Source organism: Thunnus thynnus, chromosome 15 (assembly GCF_963924715.1).
Source record: "Thunnus thynnus chromosome 15, fThuThy2.1, whole genome shotgun sequence".
Classification (NCBI taxonomy): Eukaryota; Metazoa; Chordata; class Actinopteri; order Scombriformes; family Scombridae; genus Thunnus; species Thunnus thynnus.
This window is the reverse complement of record NC_089531.1, coordinates 2,073,834-2,089,797: the sequence shown is the minus strand read 5'-3', so window position 1 is coordinate 2,089,797 and position 15,964 is coordinate 2,073,834. Positions and strand designations below refer to the sequence as shown.

The 15,964-nt window shown below is 39.1% G+C and overlaps 2 protein-coding genes across 3 annotated transcripts; one reads left to right on the top strand and one right to left on the bottom strand.

The window, feature by feature from the left end:
- The first annotated feature begins 79 nt into the window (after window positions 1-79).
- On the top strand, window positions 80-4,543 carry rps18 (ribosomal protein S18). Its single transcript, XM_067612980.1, has 6 exons — window positions 80-186; window positions 1,319-1,417; window positions 1,543-1,629; window positions 2,244-2,345; window positions 3,533-3,624; window positions 4,431-4,543. The coding sequence occupies exons 1-6, from the start codon at window positions 184-186 to the stop codon at window positions 4,504-4,506; spliced, it is 459 nt and encodes a 152-aa protein (XP_067469081.1). The 5' UTR covers window positions 80-183; the 3' UTR covers window positions 4,507-4,543.
- Window positions 4,544-5,253: 710 nt separating this feature from the next.
- On the bottom strand, window positions 5,254-15,835 carry LOC137198930 (E3 ubiquitin-protein ligase RING2-A-like). 2 transcript variants are annotated; one of them, XM_067612950.1, is made up of 7 exons: window positions 15,538-15,835; window positions 13,861-13,964; window positions 12,451-12,611; window positions 12,133-12,357; window positions 11,559-11,879; window positions 10,262-10,544; window positions 5,254-8,279 (listed from the first exon to the last, which is right to left on the bottom strand). In XM_067612950.1, the coding sequence occupies exons 2-7, from the start codon at window positions 13,936-13,938 to the stop codon at window positions 8,106-8,108; spliced, it is 1,242 nt and encodes a 413-aa protein (XP_067469051.1). In that variant the 5' UTR covers window positions 13,939-13,964; window positions 15,538-15,835; the 3' UTR covers window positions 5,254-8,105. The 2 variants fall into 2 exon arrangements, with proteins under 2 accessions (XP_067469051.1, XP_067469052.1); XM_067612951.1 differs by having other exon boundaries at window positions 12,142-12,357.
- Between the last annotated feature and the right edge of the window lie 129 nt (window positions 15,836-15,964).

The following is a 15,964-nucleotide window of genomic DNA, read 5'->3' as shown; positions in this document are numbered from 1 at the left end:
TCTTTAATATAAGTATAAAAAATATTTATTTTTTGTTAATGCTAAAACAATAAGTAAATATTTATTTTCTATACCGGTTCTGGTCGGACAGATTTAAAGTGTCGGAGTTATTTCCGGTCGTCGTGCTTTGAAACTCTCGCGAGACCTCATCTGCTTCCTCTTCGCACGGAACCTACTTCCAAGATGGTGAGAACATTTTCTATCAACCGAGAACAGTTTGGAAATCTACAATCATCCAGTTGAATCTTTCTCCTTTTGCTGCGTTTAGACGTTTAGCGAGTCTAACAGAACTTCTGTCAGCGGACTGATGCTGAATTATTGGTAGATTGGCGACAGAAATAGTTAATAGCTTACTATCAGCGCTGAACTGAGCCGTACGGGCTAAATGCGGCTAACTAGCGCGAATAGTGCAGTTAACTTTGTGTTTTCCGCCTTTTAACTAAAGCGTAAATATCACCTGTTTATTCTCGGTTTAACAGACTTGTATTTAGACTGTTTTTAATGTTACCGGCGTTCCCAACAATTTAGAAAAGCCTTAAAATTGGAAGCGTCTAGTTATAGAAGCTAACATTGGTTTCAGCATGTTGGTCATGCCGTGTAGAAGCGTGGAGTGGTCATAAAAGTATAAATGAATGGACGCGGGATCATATTTAATCGCTGTCTAGTGAGCTTCACGGATTCTCGTTTCTTTAAAACGTTATAAAACACTTGTGTGAGCAGCGACAGGTTCAGTATTTGTGCTAATTGGAGCCAAAACTCTTAGCTTAGATGCTACATGCTGATCTGACAGTCACTGAAAATGCACCGAAATTGAAGTGATACAGTTTTCTAAGGTCTTGACGTGAAAGCATGCTCTCTGCAGTGGTTTCAGCTTCAGATAAACTTTTAAATACATTTTGTGGATTTTGTCCCCCATCACATCCATTGTAAGTGAATTATGAACGGATCCTGTAATGGTCAGCATGAACAGGAGGAATGATTACAGCAAGAAAAACATGTTTCAATCATTCAGGCTCCTGACGTGTTTTAAGATGCATGAAGATTTTTAAACCCTACCTTAAAGATCTGGTGTTTGTTCAGCCTTTTGTCCAGTGATAATCTAACAGAGACGGATGGATAGAAAAGTTTCCTGGTGTTCAGAGTCATCAGAGCTCATTTTCCATCATTAAACACACATAATGAACTAAAAGCAACGCTTTGGCTCAAATGCAACATTTCTGATAAATGTCTCTGAACTTGTTGACTATAATTCCTGCTCTCAGTATTTCATCAAGCACGTCAGACTGTCGTTAACTCATGTTTTCTGTCTGGTTTCCAGTCTCTGGTCATCCCTGAGAAGTTCCAGCACATTCTTCGTGTTCTCAACACGAACATCGATGGTAGGAGGAAGATCGCCTTCGCCATCACTGCCATCAAGGTAACATTTTCTCTGAGACGTCACAGCTCAGTACGACAGATCTCTCCAGCTGGTTTTTTCTGCACGTCAGAGCAGCGTCTCGTTCTTACCTTTTTACTGACGTGTCTGTGTGTGTCTGGTCTCAGGGTGTTGGCAGACGTTACGCTCATGTTGTCCTGAGGAAGGCCGACATCGACCTCAACAAGAGGGCCGGAGAGCTGACTGAGGAGGAGGTGAGGAGAGCCGGATGTCTGTAGACGCTTTAAACTGAAGGATGTGATGTTCTTCTGTCTGTCTGCAGGATAAACTGACAGAAACGTTTTAATCGTAGACGTGAAGACGTTTCTCAGCTTTGATGCAAGTTAGAAGAACATCAGCACTGATAACATCAGTATTTCTTTCCATGACGGAAACAAACTTGTCAGTATTAAAGTATAAAATCTGCACAAATAGTTATTCTCTTTGCATTTGGTGTCAGTTTGACCAAAATATTCTCTAATGTTAAAAGTTTCAACCTTCAGATTTGTGCCTATTTGTCTCACAGAGACTCACTGCTGCACAACATCATCAGCTACAGTCTGAGTTTAATATTTCTTCACTCTGTATTGATTATCACCAGACAGTTTCATAAAAGATAAATTATGAAACACAATTTAGGATTTTATGGACAAACTAAGACGATGTAAAGCAGCGAACAGCAACAGTTGACAATCTGGAGAAGTTGACGTGTTTCTGTTACAGATTGTTTAAACTAACTGGTGTCTCTCGTCTGCTGTCGACGTCGGTCGGTCTTTTACTCCGGTGTGTTTTTGTTCCTGGTGAGCTCACGGCTGTGTTTGTGTTGCAGGTCGAGCGGGTGGTGACCATCATGCAGAATCCTCGCCAGTATAAAATCCCAGACTGGTTCCTCAACAGGCAGAAAGACGTCAAGGACGGCAAATACAGCCAGGTGAGTGACGACCAGTAGAACCAGACCGGAGACGGACTGGGTGGTTCCAGAGCGACTGGAACGGTGGTTAAACATCACGTTATATTCATGAAGTTACTGCTGTAGGTGAGGTGAGGCGTCTCTGCTGCTACGTTTAAATACTTCATCATGTTTAGTGTCGTCAACTCAGAGGAAACACAAGTAGATTAAACCATCAGAAGAGTGGAGTCTCCCAGTTAGACTTCTAGCTGGGAAGTTGATTTTACTGGTCAGAATCTCAGTAACTGTGATATGATAATTTAAGTGTCTCTCAAGATTTGAGAAATCACAGATTGGCTCGACTCTCTTCTCCTCTTCCTCCTTCTGAAGTCAGATAAACATGTTTAAAGGTCAGAAGAACAAACAGCAGCTAACGATTATTCTCATTATCAATTTAATCTGACGATTTTCTCAAATAATCGATTAGTAGTTTGGTTTATAAAATGTTGATCAGTGTTTCCTGAAACCCAACATGACGTCTTCACATCATCATCATCATCATCATCTTCCTCGACCAACAGTTCACAACTCAAAGATTCAGTTTACTGTCACAGAAAACTGAAGAAACCAGAAAATATTCACATTTATCAATCTGGAATCACAGAATTTGCACTTTGTCTTTTTAAAAATTACTCAAAACAATTTATTGATTGATCAGAATAGTTGGTGATCAGTTGAATACTTGGAAGTGAATTAACTCACTAATCAATGACTCTGCAGGTTAAACTGAATAAAATCGTTCTTACACGTCGAAACATTTTAAACTACATGTTGAGCTGCAGAGACTCGTCTCTGCTGGTCTGTTTGTCAAACATTAAAGTATTAAAGAGTTTTAATGTTTATTTCAACATGTTGTGATGTCACTATTTGATCAATACTTAGATCAAAGACTCTGCAGGTCAAACTGATCAATAAACGTTTGAGCTTTAATTCAGCTGAACTTGTTTATAACTGAACAGATGAAGCAGATTTAAACACATCTGAGGTTGAAACTTGATTCTTGAGAAAATCTCAACACGAGGTCCATTTAATAGCTTTCTATTTTATCACATGGTCTTCCTCAGCAGATGAAGTTCGCCCCGTTGTCATAGCAACTTTAGACGAAGCTCCGGTTAACGTTGACGTGTTGAGCAGGACGACCATGTGACATGTGATGCGTTTGGTTTCAGGTCCTCGCTAACGGTCTGGACAACAAGCTGAGAGAAGATCTGGAGCGGCTGAAGAAGATCAGGGCTCATCGTGGTCTCAGACACTTCTGGGGGTAAGAAAACCTCATCCTGTCCTCACATCTCTGATAAAACTAATAACTGATCTATAACTGCAGCCTGTCTGTCAGCTCAGACTGAAAACATCCAGTCAGTTCATCTCTAAACGTTTTATTGATCAATTTTAAAACAAAACGCCTCTAAAGTCACGATGCAGCTTCTCAAATCTGCAGACGTCTTAAATAATTTTCTTTATTAAAAGTTCTTTACAAGATGTTTAAAAGTCATGAAGGTAAATGTTAAATATTAATTAAAATGTTTTATGGCTGGAAAATCCCCAAATTAATAGTTTCTGATCTTAAATGAACGACTCAGTTGTTAAATTGGTTAATTGATCGTCTGTTTCTCTCATTAATAAGTTATTAATAATTAGTTATTGGTTATATTATTGGGAATGATTGTTATATACAGTCAAGAAGTAAAGATGAATGTGAAATACATTTAAATATTTACTTCATATTGCACCAGATAAATAAATCTGACTCTTATTACTGTTTTTATTTATTTTATACTTTTTCTGGTATTAAAATATCTTAAATTTGACTTTGTGAAGCTGCAGAAACCTGAATATGAATATTTGATTATATAATATATTTTCTGTCACTTAATTTTTGGGTTTTGAATCAAACAGACAAAACAATACATTTAATTTAACTATTTGGACATTTTATATTTTTTTATATTTTTAATCAGAATAATCAGAAGTTAAAATAACTTTTAGCAGCTTTTTAAGTGTTTATCAGTATAAGTATATTTCCTTGTTTTTAACTCTTCCTCTCTTCTTCTTCTTCTCTCCTTCCAGTCTGCGTGTGCGCGGTCAGCACACCAAGACCACCGGCCGTCGCGGTCGCACCGTTGGTGTGTCCAAGAAGAAGTAAACTCCCCCCGCTTCCCTTGTTTCAATAAAAAGCGACAGTTCACACAACCTGCCTGTTTCTGCCTGTCTGTCCGTTTCTGTCTCACGTTTCCTCTGTTTGAAGACACATCGGTGCTTTTAGCTTTCGGGATATTTTATTTTTATACATTCTTGTTCATTTTAATCTTGTACAATAACTCCAGCATACATCATTCTGTATGTATGCTGGAGATTTAATACTTCACAACACACTGTAAGAAATGGAGGCAAACCTACAAACACACTGAAGATACACAACAGATTAGAAGTTGAGCTTTGTCTGAACTCCTTCCTCCAGATGATGATGATGAGATCTTCCAAAGTTAAAGGTTCAATAAGAGTTCTGTCCTCATCAACCAACACTAGTAAATACTTGCATTTAACCATTGATTCAAAACAGCATGAATACAAACGGTCTTTAAACATTAAAACTATCAAAGTAAAACAGACTAAAATCAGATTTTAACTCAAACACTGGAAACAGACTTTTACTACTAAAAAGACGACATTTAGAAGATATTTGAGTTGTCTGACTGCTGATACTCAGGCATGTATGTAATAAATGAAGATATATGAAGTTAAAATGCTTCTTAAACGCAGTCGTAGGTTTTCACTTGCTCAATATCTTCAAATGAAATAATACAATCAGCAAAATTCAGATTTATTTGTACAAAGTCATGAAGCAGCAGATTAATTTCAAACAAATAAGACTCAGATTTGACAGCAAACGTCTGGTGATTGAGTTTATTGTGCTGCATTGCTGACAGAATGTTTATAATCACCCAACAAAGCAGAAAGGAAATCTTGCATTACTCAATATACAAATATTAAAATCATTAAAACTGAGGTAAGGTAGGAAAAAACATGGCTGCAGGAAATATATTTAAAGTGCGAACACAGAAGTGGAAAAAAATTCAGATTAAACCCTGAAGGTTTATGGCTTTAAGAGTCTTTTAAACACTCTGTGAACAGAGTTAAAAGATTTATTTCTACACAAATTCACTCTAAAACTTAAAGAAATCAACAGGACACACAAACTAAACCTCTCGTATGTTTAAAGGAAGAATACAGGAGGTGAGACGGGTGTCACAGCTACATTTCTAAAGATTGAAACTAGTAAAATATGGCGGGAAATACACACACGTCTTTGTAGCTCTTAGCTAGCTAGCTACACGCTAAAGGAAATGTTAACTGAAATCTGTCAGGATTGTGCGTTTTTAACTGTCCGTGTTGTTAAAACATGTTGAATCGATACCGAAGTTGTGACTGTTTACGGCAGGATAAAAGCTACATCAGTCGTTTTACAGCGGAAATGTTTTTTAGCGTAAATTATTTATTTTTTTAGCGCCAAGCTGTTCCACATCGATCCTGTCTGCAAAAAAAAACAAACAAGAAAGCGGCAAAGAGCTTCAGTCACACAAGAGGAATTAAATTATACAAAGATTCATAAATAGATTCATTGATGAAATAAATTTAAGACCACATTGTTTTTCATTATTCTAGTTTTTACAAGCAGCTGTTTTATGTTTTTCTCTGTAATCGTGTTGAAAATGAGATTCAATAACAAACTTCTGTAAAGTTTCATGTGTGAAATAATTTTTTTTGTTACCTTTTGTGAGACAAACTTATTTCTGCCAGGAAATGAAAAAAAAAATGATGTAAAGATTAACAAAGTTCACTCATGAGTCACAAATATGACTGATCACTAAAATTCTGATTGTAAGTAAACATTTCACTTTACAATCTTATACTTCCCTTATCATTTTTACGTACGATCTCAACATTATGACTTGTGTATTTCATCCAGATTTAATTTACAAAATCTCATAATTTCGGCGCTTTTTATAAATTGTTACTTAGAAAGTTAAGTATGACTTAATTCATAATAACGACTTTTACTTCCTCTAAAGGTTTTGTGTAGTATTTATAATTTTTATCCTTCCTAACATTTTAAATAGTTTTTTTTTCTATTACTGGCAGTCAGGAGCTTCCGTACATATTCTCTTGTTTACAAGAGATATTGAAATGTTATTTTTGAAAAGTTCTTGTTTGACTGTTTGGGTTAAAAGAAATAAAAAGTCAGTAAACTTTACTTTCCAGTTATTTTTACTTGCCATTTCAAAAATTATGACTTTGTCTTCATCCAATTTTTAACTTATAAAATCATAATTTAAACATAATTTAGAAATTGTGAATCATGTGATTTAACGCTTAAAACCCGTAATTGTGAATTAGAAAATCAAGTTGATGTATTTTTATTGTTATTAACATAACGCAAGTAAGTTTTTTTAAATATATGTTACTGGCATAAAATGGCCTCCATACTGATATCCTTATTTAAATAATTATTTTTAAATTTAATCTTGTTAAACTTGTTTGACTGTTTGTGTTAAAAGAAATAAAAAGTCAGTAAACTTTACTTTCCAGTTAGTTTTACTTGCCATTTTAAAAATTATGACTTTGTCTTCATTCAATTTTTAACTTATAAAATCATAATTTAAACATAATTTGGAAATTGTGATTTAACACTTAAAACTCATAATTGTGAATTAAAAAATCAAGTTTGATTTGAAGTAAGTTTTTTTTTTATATATTACTGGCACAAAATAGCCTCCATACATATATCCTTACTGAAATAATTATTTTTAAATTTAATTTTGTTAAACTTCTTGTTTGGGTTATTCGTGTTAAAATACATAAGTGTTTATTTTAATAAGTAAGAACTGAAAAAAAAAAAAAACATCTGGAATCTGAAGTGAAATTATTTTTAATTTTAGCAGCAAAACAACGTGAACGTGATGGAATAAAGCTGCAGATCTGAAAACGTTACGACTCTTTTATCTGATTACAGACGTATTAATTCTCATAATTCAGAAACTATTTGAAAGTTTGTGACTTAAAGCTTATAAACCTCATCAGTTGTAGAATTGATCCTTAACGTCGTGTTTCATATTAAGGACATATAACTGGACTTGCATAGATTTTTGCCTTATTTAAACTGATATTTATTTTCATTTTCTAAAAAGTTCTTGTTTGGTTGTTTGTGTTAAAAGAAATAAATAAAAATGAGTTAATTATTGAAAAAAAAAAATAACCGTTTCAAATCAGCTTCAGTTGTGATTGATGATGTTTGCAGCTGCAGTAGCAGGTTACACGGCGTTAAGTATTCATATATAATATAATAAGATATTCAAACTGATGTAAAACGGAAGATAACGAGCAGACGCTTCATATCAGGAAAAAGAAAAACAGGGATTCAACTTTGTTTTTTTCTTACTGTCCGTCGACCTCGGTGTCGGTTAATCCCAAAAGTCTCCTGATGATTTGAAGCTGCATAACGTCACAAACAGCAGATTTATCTGCCAAAAGCAGCAAAAAGCAAAGATTTACCAGCAGTTCCTTTCTGTCTCCTCACAGCTTTAGGTCAGTTTTTTATTTTCTTGATAAATCCTTCGAAAATCAGGTCAGATTTCACGTGAAACCGGTTAAGTTTGCAGCTCACAGTGAAATCAAATAAGCAGGAAAAAAAAAAAAAAAAAGGATGCAAACACCGAGAATGTGAGGAAGGCTGGCTCCTCTTCCTCATCCCTCCCTCTGTGTAGGAGGAGACTTCTGTTGTTGTTGTTGTTGTGGCGGCGGCGGCGGCTGCTGCTGCTGCTGGGGGTCTTTGGTGGGAGCGTAGTAGAGCTCCAGAGGCTTCCTGACCTTCCAGTACTTCTCGTTGACCAACTCTAGAGTCAGAGAGCCGTTCAGCGTCTGACGGCGAAGAGAAGAAGGAAGCAACTTAAAACACTGTTTCATTGCATTCAATAAAAATGTAGTTGTTTTTATACGTAATCCTGTGTTTGTTTGTCAAATTTAAATATAGAGAATAAAGTTATCAGAAGAAGATGAAGAGTCTGCAGCTCTGTGAGGCTGAACTTAAAGGAGGTGTGTAAATAAAGAACTGATCTACTAACAAGTAAGGATGCATGATATTGGATTTTTTGCCGATATCTGATACCGATATATGCACATATTTTTTTCCAGATGGCTGAGGAGACTATTATACATGCAAGTATAGATTGTACTATGATCAATAAAGACAATATATGAAGGAAGAACTTAGGAAGCCTTAAAACTTCAATGAACCCTCCCGAGTGGGAGCAGCAGTAGAGTTTTCATTGAGTTTATTAGACAGACAGGATTAATGTGTAGGATTTAATCTCTGGTCCACACTCCGGAGCAGAAGGTGGCGGTAATGCACCTGATACGCTGGTTGCCAACCGCCGTTATAAACCAAAAAGAGTGGTACATCCTGTCAGCCGAGGTGTTTCCTATCTGTGCAGCCAAACTTAGCAGCTCTTCGACGGACTAAGTACAAAGACTAATAACATGTCTCCAGAGAGTAGTTCTATGTAAGACAGGCGCCACTGAGCATTCAGTAGTTTCTGGACAACAACGGAGGAATCAGATACATCAGACTTTGATACACACACAGTACTTGTTAGTAGATCAGTTCATTGTTGGTTTGGATCCAAACATGAGATTTGTTGACATTAAGAGTAAAACAAACTGTAATGGACTTGACGTGGCCTTAATTTAACCCTCTTGTTTCATATAATTGATCTAAACTTCGCACAAAAAGTAAGGAAATGTGTGTTTGGTAGATTATTTCTTTGTTGTAACGATGCTTCTTGGCAATAAATTTTATCCCGTTGGAAAGTCTGTTTATTTCCCTTTTAAATGGAGCCACATTTGTGAGCAACATGCATTTGAAGGATGAGCAGCAGGGCTGAGTATGTGGGTTGCGCCCATGAAAAATTTGCCAAATCTTCTCTGCAGATGCCAAACAGCTTATTCTGCCAGCATTTGTCGGTTTGTGGGGTTTATCAGAGACTACCTCCAGAATTTGGGAGTGGAGAGGATGGAACGGCCTGCCAGCAGTCCTGACCTCAACCCCATTGAACACTCGTGGGATCAGCTTGGGCGTGCTGTTCGTGCCAGAGTGACCAACACAACCACGTTGGCTGACTTGCGACAAATGCTGGTTGAGGAATCGGATGCCATCCCACAGCAGTGTGACCAGGCTGGTGACCAGCATGAGGAGGAGGTCCAGGCTGTTGTGGCTGTGTATGGTTCTTCCACACGCTACTCAGGCTCATGTTTGTTAAATGAATAAATTGTTAAATTGCCAAGGTCTTGTTTCTGCAAACTTCAATCATCCAATCCACCAAACAAGAGTCAATTCCAGAATAAGCTGTTTGGCATTGGCAGAGAAGATTTGGCAAATTTTTCATGGGCGCAACCCGCATACTCAGCTCTGCTGCTCATCCTTCAAATGCATGTTCCTTACAAATGTGGCTCCATTTAAAAGGGAAATAAACAGACTTTCCAACGGTATAAGATTTATTGCCAAGAAGCATCATTACAACAAAGAAATAATCTACCAAACACACATTTCCTTACTTTTTCTGTTTAGTTATCTTGTGTGTTTAATAATCCATTACATTTTCATTCCTGTGTTTGTTTGTATCTACTGTGCTGAACATCCAGTCAGCTGACCGACATCAACACTTTCATTCTTTAACTCACTTTGTTACATGTTTTAATCTCTTGGTTGTTCGGTGCTGCTACGACACTAATCATCCTCCAGATAAATAAAGTGTTAATGTAGAAGCTGGAAAAAATGACTTAACGATTAATTGATTATTAATAAAGTTGCTGATGAATGATCTGTTTATCACTGGAGAACTCACAGAGAACTGTCCTCCTCTCGTCAGGATGTAGATGGTGTACTGTTTCTCACTGATGTCGCTCAGACTCGTCCCCTCTCCTCCACTTCCTGTCGTCCCTCCAGGTTCCCCTCCTCCTCCTCCTCCTCCTTCTTCTGCTCCTCTCTCCTCTCCTCCTCCTCCTCCTCCTTCCTCTCTCCGTTGGTCCTCTGGTTCTCTGTTGGTCCGTCGGTCCTCCAGAGCGATGCGCAGAGCGAGGTATTTAGACAGATGGTCCACTGTGGCGTTGGCTGTCGTCTTCACATATCTGCAAAGACGCAAAGATGTCAGGAGGCAGAAAAATGTCCCGTTCACTCCTGAGATGAATGATTTTCACTCACAGAAATGTTGCTCGTGCAGGTTAACCTCATTCAAATGTCTTTTAAGTTCACATAACAACTTCCTGTTTGCTTTACAAGTTATATTTATTGTTCTGAACTCATAACAGGATCACATGATATGCTGGGATTATATTATGGGGTTACTGTCCCAAATTTCACTTGAAAAACAAGTGACTTCATCAAACTGCACGTTTATCCAAATGAATAATAAAATGAAACAAAGAAGACAACAAACATCAAGTCCAGTTCATTTCCTCTAAACTTCTGAGGTCAAATTCTGTTCTGCTGTTAATTCAAGATGATTTAACTGAAAAGTGACGGATAACATGAAAACAACCATTTAAAAGTTTGTTGTTACGATGGATATTGTGACATTTTTCAGATAAAAAAAATCACTGGACCAGAGTCATAAATTCTAAAAAAAAACCCAAACATATTTATTAAGTTGATCGATGGATCTTTGGGTGAACTGACCCTTTAAAACCTCACCTGTATTCTGCCATTATTTGTATATTTTGCTTCTGAAGAGCGGTTTTGAAGCTCAAAGTGAGCCGCTCCGGCCGTCGCCATCTTGGCAGTGCGTGACGCTGCCTAACTCCCAGCCAATCAAAAATGAGCAAAGAGGCGAAACAAGCCACTTAGCGGCTGGCGGACCTGTCACTCAAAGCAGCCATGTCCTTCATTATGTATAACTTTACGGCTTAATAAAATTTAAACGGGTGAGTTATAAAATAATTCACCTCCGTACAGTTGTCATGAAAGAGGAAATTATCTACAGAGACCAAAACCGTTGTTTGTACCAGGCTGTAAACATGTTTATTTCTGCTGTAAAGTTGGGCATGTTAACATGGGGGTCTATGGGGATTGACTCGCTTTTGGAGCCTCAAGTGGCCGTTCAAGGAACTGCAGTTTCCGGAGGTTTCAGCTTGGTGCGGACTCACCTGGTCTGGTTGTAGTCCTGGGCGTGGACCAGCTGGGGGTGTGGCCTGAACACCAGCTCTATCTCCGAGGCCGGCCCCTCTTTGTGGCGTCTCAGCGGAGGAGTCGGGCTCCCGCTGTCCGCCTCGGGGCCCGAGCCGTCGTCGGACGCTCTCGGCCTCTTGCGGCTCGGCCCCGCCTCCGAGGGGGTCTGACCTTGGGGGTGGGGGGCGTGGGAGGGGGCGGAGTCGTGGGACAGGTGTGAGCGGGCGTCGCCGTTATCCTCCCCGCCGCTGAAGGTGGTGTTGTCGCTCTCCTGAGTGGGTTTCTTCACCCGGTGGTTCCTGATGACAGTGATAATAACAACATCACTCTAATATTCACCAAGTCAACGTCTGACATCAGGAAACACGATCACATGATCCGACAAACTAAACATCCATCACAGAGTCACTTCCTGTTTCTACTTTAACCTACTGTACAAACAGTTCAGCTGTCATTATATCACAACAAGCTCTTCCTTAAACGTTAGATCATAATGTAATAAATCAAATCTGTGACGGACCCCCGGTGGTCTCCCCCCCCGTCCTCCCCCACCTCTCGGACCTGTAGCGGGCCTGCTGGCGGAGCCCCTCCTCGATGCTGGAGCTCAGCGCCTCCTTGTTGTGCAGCCTGTTGAGGCGCTCCAGGACGCTGCGCTGGTGAGCCTCGTACTCGTCGCGACTCGGGTAGATCTTGGAGATCAGAGCGTCGAAGTTGGAGTCGCGACGCAGCGAACGTCTGGAGACCAGCTTCTTCCTGCAGGTCGGACACTCTTTGTTCCTGAGGAGGAAGAGGAAAACAGGAAGTGATTCATGACTTCAGCTTCTCAATCTGAAGATGTGACCCCTCGGCTCCCAAGTAACTTATAATCACCCTGATCGCAGCGCGGTAACGATGCAGTCGGAGCAGAAGCGGTGGAGACACTCTTTGGTCGTCATGGTGTTTTTCAGCATGTCCAGACAGATTGGACACATCAGCTCGCTGTGCAGAGAGCGAGGAGACACCGCCACCTCCGTCCCGTCCATGATGGCCTCCTGAACACACACACACACTTTATTATCATACCTGTGAGGACATGAACCGTCTACATTCATTTTTCTGTCCATATGAACTCTCCTCTCTCTGTTAACGTGCTGTCATGTCTGAATAAAGCCTGAACTGAATGAACCAGATGTGACTTTAACAGACAGATGTTATTGTTTCATGTCTGAAAGAGGTTTGATGTGATATTACTGAAGACTGAAGACACTGTGGAGAGTTTTCTGACATTTATTCAGGGACCAGATGAGTTCACACTTCATCAACAAGATGTTTGTTATTGTTTAAAAAAAACACAAACAATCGATGCACGACTGCACTCATACTGTCAGAATCACGACGGACAGTTTTTATTAATAAAAAGGATGAAAATTGATGCTTTTTTTGATCCACACATTCTTCTTCCATGTCAAAATCTGGTGCCTACATTACCCACAATCCAACAGCTCAGTCAGAGATTCAGGTATTCTATGCTAGTAGCGGCTAACGTGGCCTGGAGCTGTTAGCCTCCAGCAGAGACGAGGAGCTATGAGGTTTGTTAACGTCACTGCTTTCTGCCTCCACGCCAACAGATTCTTTTTACTTTTCAGATTTGTAGTCTTCAGCTTCCTCATACGACTGTTCACACAGAGAACACCTTTAAATGTTGAAGCTGATGTACTCTCCTCTCACTGACAAACACAAAAACAGAAACATGTTTGTTCTGAGTGCTTCGGTGTGGTGGCTCCGTCCTCCACGGCTTCACATCTGCTTCTGTTTCCAGTTAAATGAGCCAAAACTAACAGAAACTAAAACTCCTTCATCCCCTCTGACATTTCTCAACTGAACTCTGAGAGGAAAAGGTGACTTGAGAACATGAATACTTGTATTATGTTTGTTTCAACTTGTTTAACTTGTGTTTTTATTCTGTCTTACATTAAGCCACTGCCCTCTGGAGACAAATAACGTACTGATTGAATTCGATACCTCAGTCATTTCTTATATTTAGTTATTGCTTTATTTTATTTTATTTTATTTTATTTTATTTTATTTTATGAAAGAAGTCAGAGAAGGAAAACTGGGTGAATGAGAGGCAAATATTGTAAAGTGCTTCGTCCATTAAGGTAGAAAAGTGCGATACAAGTGCAGTCCATTTACTAATGAAATAAATGGCTCTTCATTAGAGTCCCCGTCTCTCCCTCTCTCACACACACACATACACACATACACACATACACACACACACACAGACAGAGAGAGGTTTACCTGAGGGCTCCTGTGCAGCTCATACAGACTCAGCTCCCAGGTCTTACTGGGAGTCTGGATGTTTACAGGAGCCGCCATGACGGTCTGGATTCCCACAATCCTCACTGGACACAACAAGGGAGAGAGAACACACACACACACACACACACACACACACACATATATATGAAATATTATATATGAAAGCAGCTGTTCATGTATTTCACCCCCTGACTGTATTTCTCATGTTTGTTTGCATGTATAAATGTAAATGTTAATGTGTTCTTATTATTCTGACCTGATACTGTCTTCTTTATGCTTGGATTGTAACAACTACAACAACTACACCTGTATTAACCAAAACAAACACTGACATGATCCAAAAGTCAGAAATAAACTCCACATTTAATACGACCTTGTTGACCTGGTTGACCTTGAAAACAACAGCTGACAAAACAAACTCACCTCAACAGACATTTAGTAGTTGTTCTGGAGCTTTTGATTACACGGTTCTTCCTCATTTATGACCTTTAAGGCTACAACTAACGTTATTTTCCTTATCAAATATCAACCAAATGTACAACATATTCAGTTTACTGTCACAGAGGATTAAAGAAACCTGAAAATATTCACATTTAAGAAGCTGGAATCAGAGAATGTGGGCTTTTTTTTCTTAAAGGACACGTTCATCATTTTTTAAGTGTGTGTTAAACCAGCAGTCAGGTGTCCATAGTAACAGTGAAAGAGGTTTTCCTCGCTGTAATCATTCCTCCTGTTCATACTGGATATTAAAAGATCCTTCAAATGTGCTTTCAATGGAAGTGATGGAGGCCAAAATCCACAGTGTGTCCACACAGTCATTTAAAAGTCTGTGTGAAGCTTCTATTCAGCTTCAGCAGTCTGAGTTAGTCATATCAAGTGGATATCTGACACATTTACAGTCTTTTTAGCATCAAATTCCCTCTTTGTGTTTCCCTGTTGAGCTGTAGGTGGAAGTATAGTAACAAAAAGAGGGACTTTGGCACTAAAAAGACTGTAACGTTGAAAGATATCTACTTGATTTGACTCATTTGGACGCTGAAGCTTCATATTAGCTTCAGATAAACTTTGAAATACACATACACAGAAGGAGGACTGTGGATTTTGTCCTCCATCACTTCCATTGTAAAGTCATTAATGGTCAGTATGAAGAGGAGGAATGATTACAGCAAGAAACACAGCTTTGATGTTCATTTGGGCTCCTGACTGTTGGTTTAAGACACACTTGAGAAATATTGTGAACTGGTCCTTTAATGAGCTGTAGGTTGAAAAATAGCTCACAGGACAATCAACGTCTTCCAACAGTCTCAAGGAGGAAATGTACAAATACAGACTTCTAAACTGAAATATTTCTATGAAAAACAACACAAAGCTCAAGTAAAGTTTATCAGAACATCACATGTTCATCAGCTGATATTATTTTGACACTTTAAGAGTAGAAACACTTTTTATTGTGACAAAAAGCGACAGAAACAGCGACCGTTACAACTTCCTACATGGACAAAAACTGATTCTTCCTCGTTATTTAACGCGATAAAGAAGTTTGTAAAGTTTTATCTGTGTGCAGGTTTAATAAATAAAGAGTAAAAACATCATATTCCTCGGCGGAGACTTTAAACTATAAAGGAGAGAAACGTTGAAATCAAACTATAAACTCACCTGACGTTGAAACTGACGGACAGCTGACCGGAGGAGACACGACCCCGCTCCCGCTTCACAAACACACATACAGCCCCCCGAAAAACTACTCTTTAAACCAGTATAACGACACACACCGGTGCTTATATTCTGCCTGGATCAATAAACTGTCGGCAGAGGGATTTTGAGGCCTTTCTGACTCTCGGTCGAAGAGAAAAAACACGAAACAGACCGAGAGCGCAACATTTTCCGTGGCCCACCAGCTAGCTAAGTTTAGCTGTAGCCATCTTTCTTCTTCTTCTCCCCGGAACAAGTCGCCTCTTCCCCGGCTGCTGCTCGGCGGTGGCATCGCCCCTTTCCCGGCGGCAGTGACCCCCAGCGGCCACACGGTGTATTACATGGATAGATAGATAGATAGATAGGTAGATAGGTAGATAGGTAGATAGAT

Bases quoted from the DNA above. Each gene is read 5' to 3' on its own strand.
- rps18 (XM_067612980.1), top strand. The intron at 1,418-1,542 runs GTAACATTTTCT...GTCTGGTCTCAG, and splicing joins TCGCCATCACTGCCATCAAG to GGTGTTGGCAGACGTTACGC. The intron at 3,625-4,430 runs GTAAGAAAACCT...CTCTCCTTCCAG, and splicing joins GGTCTCAGACACTTCTGGGG to TCTGCGTGTGCGCGGTCAGC.
- LOC137198930 (XM_067612950.1), bottom strand. From the start codon at position 13,938: ATGGCGGCTCCTGTAAACATCCAGACTCCCAGTAAGACCTGGGAGCTG. The intron at 12,358-12,450 runs GTGATTATAAGT...CTTCCTCCTCAG, and splicing joins GTTACCGCGCTGCGATCAGG to GAACAAAGAGTGTCCGACCT. The intron at 11,880-12,132 runs GTGGGGGAGGAC...CACTGTCATCAG, and splicing joins GCCCGCTACAGGTCCGAGAG to GAACCACCGGGTGAAGAAAC.